The 10,950-nt window shown below is 34.7% G+C and overlaps 1 protein-coding gene across 14 annotated transcripts in view; it reads right to left on the bottom strand.

Moving 5' to 3' along the window:
• Positions 1-559: 559 nt before the first annotated feature.
• FBXW7 (F-box and WD repeat domain containing 7) overlaps positions 560-10,950 on the bottom strand; it is a 190,241-nt gene continuing 179,850 nt past the window's right edge. For all 14 annotated transcript variants that reach the window (XM_012783702.3, XM_012783703.3, XM_012783705.3 and 11 more), the window contains 6 exons: positions 10,681-10,817; positions 9,613-9,726; positions 7,885-8,066; positions 5,368-5,593; positions 3,548-3,758; positions 560-2,454 (listed from right to left, as the gene is read on the bottom strand). In XM_012783702.3, the coding sequence (XP_012639156.1) occupies positions 2,186-2,454; positions 3,548-3,758; positions 5,368-5,593; positions 7,885-8,066; positions 9,613-9,726; positions 10,681-10,817 (1,139 nt within the window). In that variant the 3' untranslated portion in view covers positions 560-2,185. The remainder of the gene's footprint in view (positions 2,455-3,547; positions 3,759-5,367; positions 5,594-7,884; positions 8,067-9,612; positions 9,727-10,680; positions 10,818-10,950) is intronic.

The following is a 10,950-nucleotide window of genomic DNA, read 5'->3' as shown; positions in this document are numbered from 1 at the left end:
TGCTTTAATCTGTCACAATTACTTAAAGGGCAACATGAATATAGTTTTTAGAAACATGGATTGAATCCTGGTGTTCTGCTAGTTAACTGATTTGACATATTACCTAACCAGTTTTTGCTCATCTTTAAAATGGAGATAACAGCACCTACTTCTCAGGGATGGTAGGAGCTTGAGAGACAATGCATAGACAGTGCCTGGTAAGCCTTTCTATGGGGTCAAAATTTTAAAATGAATTTATTATTTATAGGACTTCCAGTTGTAATTATCACAAAAGTTTTGTGACTCTTTGAGGGAAGCAGATTTCATACTTATACACCCAATGTAGGATAGAGAGATGAGCACGGTGGCGTGTCTTCCTTTATAGTCTAAGGAGATAAATAAAATTTGTATTTGCAGCACACACTACTTCCCTTTCGCAAAACAGGCTCAGAAGTATTGATTTCTATGTCACACAACAGGGAATGCAAAGAAACCAAGACTTTGCTATTTTAAATATTAGAGACAAACCCCAAATATTTATAATGAAGTATTATTACCTCAGTGGAAGAAACAGGCATACTAACATGAAAAAACACATTTTATTGCACTTAAGTTATAAGAAAATAAAATTTCTAAGTGAATCAAACCATAGACACAATCCCTTTAAAGGTTGTTTTCCTCCATCATGTCAGGTTGTTACATAACTAAAATTAACCAACTTGAATCTGATTGTTTTAAATCAGACTATAAATAAAACAAACAAAAAAAATAAACAGGAGGAGGAAAAAAAGATCGCCTAGGATACAGTGTTAAACCACTTTCACAGTTCAGCTTGAGTTGTGGCTCTTGGAGAATGAGGCAAACCATTTGACTTTTTCTTTCATTTTGTTTGTTTGCATGTGACACCTTTACTACAAAAACTGAATAGTTTCTGCTTTGTCAGTTACTCAGAGCAATAAAACTGTAACAGTTGTTTTCCCAAATACTGTAAAACACTAAGACTGACCAGCAACTTTATTTTAATTTTGTGTTTTATATATTTTTAAAATATTTTGTCAGTTTTATGATGTACGTTCATCCATTCACCACAGCCCTCAAAAAGAAAAGTTTCTCCACAGAACAGGCGGTAACAGCTCTGTTCCAAGGAATGTGTTTTAATTTTTGCCCAGATAAAAGAAAATAAGCTTTGCACACACTCTCAATTCTTTACTTGCAGGCAAACTTCACTCTTTATTATCTGAAACTCTTCCATTCTCAGCCTCTTAGAGGCACAGATGGTTCAAGTTTCAGTGGCAAAAAGTCTTTTTTCTGTAACCAAACTAGAGCAAATTTGGAATTCAGTCTGGGACTAAAACGTCACAGCAGAAAAAAAATAAAAAAAAATAATTTGCTTTTTCTTTCTTTCATTTAGCAGCATAAATAAGTTTGGCCACTGGGAGTACAGTACAGGGGTGGGACAACAATCCCATATTTGAAGACCTACTTCTAGCACCAGCATCAAGAATTAAATCCATCTCAGGACTCGCAGAACCCAGGACAACTTGCCACCTTTGAGCAACATATGCATTGAAGAGTGTATATGGAAGCAACAGTAAATAGATTAACAGAGGCTAATACTGTGATTGATTGACATTGGCAATGGTTGGCAAAAAAAAAAAAGAAAAAGAAAAAGAAAAAAAAAAGCTTTTCATGATAACTGTACAAAAACAATTCACAGTAATTTTTTTTTAGCTTTTCCACTCCAGAAAAATGACTTTTTTGTTGCAGATGCTCTCTAATTAGAAAGTCAACCCAGTACTTGTTTTGATGTTATTGCAGCTCTTTTCTAGGTGTCAGTGGTAAAAGAACAGGCTAGCGGAATTGTAACGATGTTTCAGCATTAACACTGCCCAATGACCACTGGAGAAGAAAATAAAGAAATAATTGCACCTGGTTTGATTTAGAAAGTCTCATTTTGCAAAGCTGCCCTCAGTCAAAAGTGAAGCCTTTTATGTGATGAGACAGCAGACGCCTCTCTTGTCAGTTACGGTTTGTCATCTCTTCTTCTTTTCCTTCTTAGTCTGTAGGTCTTTTCAATCTGTTGCCCCAAGCCAACATCCTGCACCACTGAGAACAAGGGATTTTTTTTTCTTTTTTTCTTTTTTGCAGGGGGAAGGGCAGGGAGTATATCGTCTACACTTTTGGACAAATTCATCTTTTCTGCTCTTCACTTCATGTCCACATCAAAGTCCAGCACCAGCAGCTTGGTTTCTTCAGTCCCATTCCGACTCCCAACTGCACACACCAGCTTTGTGTTCGAGGCTCTGATCCGCCACACAACTCCCCCGCTCCCCCCACTCTCCAATGTGACTAGGTTTCGAATAAATTCACCCGTTTTCAAGTCCCATAGTTTTACAGTTCCATCATCTGAGCTGGTAATTACAAAGTTCTTGTTGAACTGTAAACAGGTCACAGCACTCTGATGCTTGTTGGGACCTAGGAAGAACCAAAAGAATTTAATTACTGGTTAGAAAGAATGGCTATGGGTTAGTTGCAATGTCATCTGTAGACTCTATATTAGAATATACAATAGATGCAACATTTGAAATGCTGCATATTTAGAAAACTTTGTCCTGAATATTTTAGGATCAGCATGGATGTAAAAAAATCTGGTAGCTATTTGTAACTGAAACATTAACTTTGAAGAGTTCTGTCTTCCAGGAAACTTGGTTAGCTACTAGGCAAACATTTGCTTTTCTGGCTGTGTGAAGGAGAGCTTTCCTTGGCAAGGATATTGATATTGCAACTTCATGTATTTTGCTGATGGACAAATGAGCATTAAGAGATCTATTACCCAACCACTTTGGACTGACCAGTATAAGGTGAAAGCTGAATTAACACTATTCCAAAACTCTGAGGAAGTGACAAAACCAATGAGTAAAAAGCTGCAATGCTGCCCACCAGATGGCTGCATGGGCAAAACACTTTCTAAGGGCTATGACCAAAAAAAGAAAACAAAGCCAATCATGAAGAGGTTAACACTGTTGTGCCTCATCTCAGGACTCACAGAACCCAAGACAGCTTGCCACATGTGAAAATCAGTGATTTTCACGTGTTTCTTTCTCTGCTCTAGTAGGCACAATTATTCCTTCCCATCTCAGTTAAGCAGGTGGCTAAGTGGAGGCTGAACCAATATTCTATCCGGGATGCTTTTGTTTTTTTCAATAACGTAGCCCTTTAAAATTAGACTACAAATTCAAAATAAAATGGTCACTCAAAAAATATAATGAGTATGTTGCTTCTGTGATATAGCCAAGATCCTTCTTCTCACTGTTCTTTAAGGTTAGGTGGTCAACTAAACATAAAGGAAGTGATTAAACAATTTTACATTATATATTAGAAACAAAATTTAAAACATTTTCTCAAGAGTAGACTAGTTCTGTACATCATAGCAAAAATGCTCATAAACTTATCTGAAATAAGCATTTTGTATGAGGTCAACTCTTCTTGATGCTAAAGTTCCATATTTCTCTTGAGTAACAATCTCATTTTTAATGAACATAATTAAAGGTGGGTAGGCAATACGTACCTTGCAATGTTTGTAAACACTGTCCTGTTTTGATATCCCAGATTTTAACTGTAGAATCTGCATTCCCAGAGACAAGAATATTGTCTTTGAGTTCCATTCCACTTGTTAATGACTGGTGCCCTGTTAATGTGTGAATGCAATTCCCTGTCTCCACATCCCAAACTCGGATTGATGTATCAAGAGATCCACTCACCACATGGATGCCATCAAACTACAATAGATATAATTTATTAGAATAGAAGTATAGATACTCTTCATATCAATTATTGATCTTAATCCTAATAGGAGGGGCAGAGCATGGGAAACAGGTAATGTCACAAACAAAATGAGGTACTAGGATAGAGTGGCAACTAGGATAAAGTGCATGTCATCAAGCAACTTTATAGTGCATGTTCTCAGACACTTCTATCAGAAATGCCAATTTTTATGCCCAGTAGCTTCAAACTAGACGCAGAAATAACTTAAAAAGAAAACAAAGCACCCAAATGAACAACATATTATTTTCAGATCATCTGGCCCCGCTTAGCAATATACCACAGATGACTGAGTGAAGATTGCCATTTAAATTTTACTCCCCAGTAGAAAGTCATAACTAATGACTCAGCTTGTGATAAAGGGTGTGCTTATCAGCACCTAAGGCATGGAAAGGGCTAGAGATAACTTTCATGATGTTCAAAGGTAAGTTCCATTAAAAACTGTATGTAAAATAAAAGTTTCATTTATAAGAACCTAATGCTAATTAGGAAATGTGCCAAGAGATAATTATATCTGGAATTAGAAGAGGTGGCACTTTGAAACAAAAGCAAGTTACATAGCACATCTTCTCCCGCTTCCCACCTACACCAAAAGCCAATAAATATCAATTTCCCAGAGATATATAATAATGGTGCTACCTCTTTCCTCAAATAGTTTATTTAAATGAATATTACATTCATGAAATTCACAAAACATAAAAACAGTTGCATCTAATTCCCTCTCCTTTAAATTCATCGCATTTTCTATTTTAACAAATATCTCTATCATATGTCAGTATTTCCTTACATGGACAGGACAGTATCCCATCAATTAAAAAATCCTAAGAACAGAATTGTCAGTACTGAGATTATGTACTAATTTGCTGATCATTAATGAGCAGTAAATGGTAAATACGCTATGTAAGCAATAGGATATATTTTTAAATTGAAAATGCTGCCTTTCAGGAAATAAAACAAGATCCATTTTCTAAACTTTCCACTAATCTAGTGAACTATCTCAAAATATGATAACCTATTCAAGGATATCAGGTTCAAATGTAAACAACAAAAAAATCAGTTTAGTCAAATTTACTTATCTATGACTACGAATCAGTGGCCCTGGGAGAGTGGAGCAGTTTTATGCAGAAAGGATCTACTTCCACTTCAAATGGGGATGGAATCACAATTACATGGTCCATCAACTTTCAGCTATCAATGTAAAGGGGCAGCTTTTGGCCAAATTAATCCTCTGCTAAGGAGTTTATTAAGATCCAGGTTATTCTCCTATGAGACTATCTAACAATTAATACAACAAAATTGAGACGCCCCCAAAGTATAAGGTTGCTTGATAAATTGTTGTTTTAGAGGGAAAATGTATGAAGAAAATTGAACCATTAAACCATTTAAATAATTTTGAAATTTATGCTTTCTTTATGCCAATTTTAAAGCATATATAAACAAGAGGATAATCTGATTTATCTTTTTGGACTGTATTGGATCAGCAATTTGACAGTGATTATCTGAGTAAAACAATCTTATGATTCATCAGTAGAGCATCTAAGGGATAGGAGAGATAAGATCTCTTACCTGTAATGAATAGACTCTATTAGTATGTCCCTGCAACGTGTGTAGACAGGTCTCAGTCTCTGGATCCCACACCTTCACCATAAAATCATATGCTCCACTAACAACCCTCCTGCCATCATATTGAACACAGCGGACTGCTGCTACATGACCCATCAAAACATGTAAACACTGGCCTGTCTCAATATCCCAAACCCTAAGAGTGGCATCTCGAGAACCGCTAACAACTCTGTAGGGGGGAAACAGAAAAAAAATGTATTAGAATTTTTAATAATATGAGAAAACATGATAGGTAAGTCAGTGGTTTTAAAATTTTTTTTCTTAAGCAGAAACAACTGTTTTCAAAAGAAATCCTATATAAAATTTGATATATAAACATATAATACTGTGCTACTCTGATTGGAACAGGAAATTGGGAAGCCTAGAATTCTGCCCATTTAGTTCCCTGACCAATGGACCTTGGTTCTAGTATCTTGAGGTTCTGTGGAACAGGGTTTGAAAACCACTATATTGTATTGAAAAAGAAGAAAAGCTGGCTCTAAGTATATACAATAAGATCTTGATTCTAGAAATAAAATAATAATGTGGGTATACGTATAAAATGTTAATGGGGGAATTCTAGGTGGCAGTATTTTGAATAATTTAAATTTTCTTCTTTATGGTTGTCATTTGTCAAAATTTCAATTATGAACACATATACTTTCTTGTGATTCAGTAAAAAATTCAATAAAGGTTATTCAACAAAACAAACAAGAATTTGTAATTTAAACAGCTACAGATATGTGTTTTCCACTATATATTCTGATAAAATTAACCAGTTTTAGACATGTCCTCAAAGGCTGCTTATACTAATAATGATTAAATTTATAAATATTCAATAGGCTATGGGGATATTAAGATATACAGAATTTAAAAGATACATATACCTATAAAAGCAATGGAAATCCCTTAAAATTTTGGCTGATGATTATTAAAGCTACATTCTACTGAAAACCAGAGGGATACAAATACTGCAATCATTTTTGGACTACAAAAGAACACTGAAAACTCAGGCATTCTTATGTCATTCCTAAGAGACAAAGAAGTGCCATGGTTTCCATATTTGAAAAAGTAGAAAATTAAAGCATTGAGAGATTTAAGTCAGAACATAATAGAAACCGAAATGCAAGGTCTCTTGATACCAATCCCCCAAATTTTAACAGCACAGCACACTATTCAAAGTAGACTCAAATTACAAATGAAAAGGCACTCTTCTGCACATATGAAAAATCTAGTGAGAAATCTGCTTAATGTAATGGTTCTTTTTTTTTTAAATTGAGATAGAGTCTCACTTTGTTGCCTAGGCTATAGTGAGTGTCCTGGCATCAGCCTAGCTCACAGCAACCTCAAACTCCTGGGCTCAAGTGATCCTGCTGCCTCAGCCTCCCGAGTAGCTGGGACTACAGGCATGTGCCACCATGCCCAGCTAATTTTTTTCTATATATATTAGTTGGCCAATTCATTTCTTTCTATTTATAGTAGAGACGGGGTCTCGCTCTTGCTCAGGCTGGTTTCGAACTCCTGACCTCGAGCAATCCGCCCGCCTTGGCCTCTCAGAGTGCTGAGATTATAGGCATGAGCCACCACGCCTGGCCTGTAATGGTTCTTAATAAAGAAGATTCTATGGATAGAATTAAAGGTAAAGATTGCAGTGGATTCACTTTAAGGACATTTCAGAGACATATTTTTGACAAATGAAGTAAAAATCACATTTGTTTAACAAGGATACAATGAAGACATGTCAATAGAAAGAAAGGATTTTAACAAGAGGGTTTTTAAGGAGGAGATAAAAGCAACAGCAAAGGCACTGAGAAGAAAAAGGCAAGCAGTCCAGTTTGCCTGAAACCGTTTTGAAAACTGGATTGAGGATTTCTTCCTTAATTTGGTAGGGAATGGTAGGCTCCCAAAGATTTAAGAACAGGGCAGTGATAACTATCATAATTATAGAAGGGCTCTCTGTCAGCTGTATAAAAGGTAAGAAGACAAAGTTTGAAAGCTATGGTTATAGTTCAGAATGAGAGAATAAATTCAAACCCACAGCCCTCCGCTTTTGCCCAGATTTAGAGGATATGATGGAGTGGGAGTAAAGTGGGTAGGTAATTAAAAAGACTCACAGCCTTGAAGGCTGAATGACTAAATCTGTCCCACTTGCATAAATATGAACATCAAAAAAAAGGACAGAAAATGACTTTTGTTTGAAGATGATGAGTCATCAAAGATACAGAAAAATAAAAAGGATTAGAGAGTAGAGAGTTTCAAGGAGGAACCCAACTACACTATCAAATAAGGAAAGAAATTTAAAGACAATCCCAAATTTTAGGCCAATACACTATGGCTTTCTTAGAATAGAAACAGCTGGAGTGTATTAATTAAAGTCTAATTTAAGAATACATTATCACTATCTCAGTAACTCTACAGAGAAAGGGCCCAAATTCACAAGCAAGCAACAGAAGTCTCAACCATGATGGGATTTTCCCTTACCTTTTTTCATGCAGATGCATGCAACGCACAGTGGAAGTATGCCCATATAGGGTGTGTATACATTCTCCAGTTTCTGCATTCCACACTTTTAGAGTCCGATCTGTAGAGCCACTAATGATGATGTTGTCTCTCATCTGTGATGACCATACTCCACCTGTATGTCCAACTAATGTTCTCAAACACTGGAAAAACACTTAAGATGATTACTTTGGGGTAGAAAAGAAAGTGATTTAAATAACTTTTTAATAGCTCATTAAAATTTACAGTGAAATTACTGATTTAATTTGATTGGCCCATCAGAAAATATTTTTTGCACATCAATAACATGATCCTATCACTATGTATTGCTTTGTTTACTCGGTAGTATTATGTACTTATGTAAGCACACACAACTGAGAAACAAGTATATAGAAAGCAAATACATAATAAAAAGTACATGATATAAAACATATGATATGATAAAAAGAAAACTTGTGATATGAAAGCAAATGTGATAGCTTTAGCCTCTTCGATGAAATAATACTAAAAGTGCAACTTGGTTTCTTCCATGGAAACAGATTCAATGAAATTACACCAACAGTGTTGGGTGTGGCTACATACCACATTTCATTTGAATCTGCCCTAAGGCAGTAGTTAGGAGCCAGCCTTGCTACTGCTAAACAAGTAAAGACAGACATTAAAACTGAAATAAATCCAAACACTACAGAACTATGAAGCTGCTTTTAAAAATTTTAACATTTGACTTGGAAGATTCTTGCCCAAGAAGCAACATGGTAAAAGACGTTTTAAAAGATAGATTTTTTGTCACACTCTCTTCTGTTATTTTTTAGGTGGTCAGTTACTTAATTCATGAAAATATTTTTCCATTGGATAAAAATGTTTTGAACTGTTTTATTCTTCAAACCCACATTTAAATACCTAGAATTTACTTAGCTTACATCTCATAAGGGTTTGAGGTAAGTCTAAATTAACACAATTCACTTAACTTCTAAACTACAGGTAGCTTATCATCAAAACTGTTTGTAAGGAAAAAATAAATATCCCTCAATCATACTTTTTTGGGAAAAATATTAAAAAGTAATGAGTTATAACTTAGATGGTTAACAAAAGTGGAATAAATTCAGTCAAAAAATAGAAAGCACATTTGAAAAATCTTAAAATATCTAAGTCACAAAGATAGATAAAGTATGTATGTATTTATTTATTTACTTATAAGACTGGATCTTGTTCTGTCACCCAGGCTGGAGTACACTGGCATGATCATAGCTCACTGCAGCTTTGAACTCCTGAGCTCAAGTGATCCTCCTGCCTCAGTCTCCTGAGTAGTCAGGACTACAGGTATGCACCACCAGGCCTGGCTAATTGTTTATTTTTTGTAGGGAGTCTCCCTATTTGCTCAGGTTGGTCTTGAACTTCCTGAGCTCAAGTGATATTCCTGCCTTGACCTCTCAAAGCACTGGGATTACAGGTGTGAGCCACTTGCACCTGGCCAGACATACTATTTCAATGAAAAAAATTAATGACATTCCTATCATGACAAACATCATTATCATCATGCCAAGGTGATTTTCATAAATATGGGGGAAAAGGCTAAGTTAGAAGCTCTGATATTTGCATCCACATAGGCAAGAATCAAAAATGAATTCTTGTTTGCCTTTTACTGGTTGATCCTTACAAAAATATATATAAAATGGTCACTTTGTGAAGAACAGAAAGAAGTAAACTTACTTTGCCTGTGACTGCTGACCAAACTTTTAAAGTGTTGTCATCAGAACCACTAACTATTCGGTTACCACAAAACTGCAAGCATGTGATCACATGATCGTCATGTCCTTTCAGCACCTATAAGATAGAAGTACACATTAAAAATGTTATTAAATTATGTTTTTAAAAATATTAGTAAAGAGAAAAATGAAGTTAGAAACAGTAATCTGTAGTTTATTTCTAGAATTAAAATTTATATAAAATATGAAGCAGTATTCTTCCTGGCTGATGAATAAAAAATTAAACATTTTATCCTTTCCTTATCTATTCTTTATACTTAAAACATCAACTACTAAAATTTTACTGAGTCAAGACCTCATAAATATAGTTCAAACACAAATGTATTTTACAATCATCAATTTTATCTGTTCAAACCAAAAGAATATGCCTCTGATATTTTGCAAATTTGACACACAAGAACAAAAGAAAGCACCTACTAACTAAGAAGAGTAACAATTATCAGCTTTTTCAACTTAAAACAAAAAAAACTTGTCATAATGTATATGTATTAGTATGACAATTTCTCCCCAAATTGTTTTTTTTTTCAGTTGTAAAAATATATCTAATAATTTCAAGCATTTTTACCATCCTTATATACTTGAAATGTTGTAAAATAGAAAACCAGAATTGTGCTTCAATTTATAAAAATAAAACACAGAAAAGCCACAAAACCCAAAGTATGGACACTCCTCAGAAAATCATGTTTGGACTATGTGGTCAGAGGAGGCAGCAAATTCTTAAATAGAGTGTATATGACACAATAAAATTCAACAGGATATTCAGAGATTTTAATTTACATAAAATAGATATTCAATTCAACTCATCTTTTATTCAAGTACAATTAGTTGTCAGATTAGAGAAATTAGCAATAAAGGAATACTGTCAGTTATACTTTCAGTTATTTTAAAATATATTGTTTTCTTTCCACAGAAGATAGGTGTCAAATTATACAGCTTGCCAAGAAGTGAAATAATATGCTAGGTACTAACACTGATTAATGGTTTCTGTTACATTGTGCAAGAGTTCAGTTACCTTAGGAGATTTGAGTTCTCCTCGTCTCCAGTTAGTATCAATTCTGTGCTGTCTGATGTACGCGCTTTTCCATGGACTGTGTATGAAACCTGGTTTTATTACTTTTCTTCTCTTGATGTGCAATGGTTCATCAATCCCTAAAGTGATAAAAAGTTCAAGAATATAATTACCTTCACCAATAATAAAAATTACATATTTTATAATGTATCTCCACTTTCCTCTATGCTCAAAACCACTGACATGTAGGACATTGTCCAATTTCTAATACTG

The sequence above is a fragment of the Microcebus murinus genome, chromosome 15 (genome assembly GCF_040939455.1).
Source record: "Microcebus murinus isolate Inina chromosome 15, M.murinus_Inina_mat1.0, whole genome shotgun sequence".
NCBI classification, from domain to species: Eukaryota; Metazoa; Chordata; class Mammalia; order Primates; family Cheirogaleidae; genus Microcebus; species Microcebus murinus.
The sequence above is the reverse complement of the archived record's forward strand: the minus strand, read 5'-3'. Positions and strand labels throughout refer to the sequence as shown.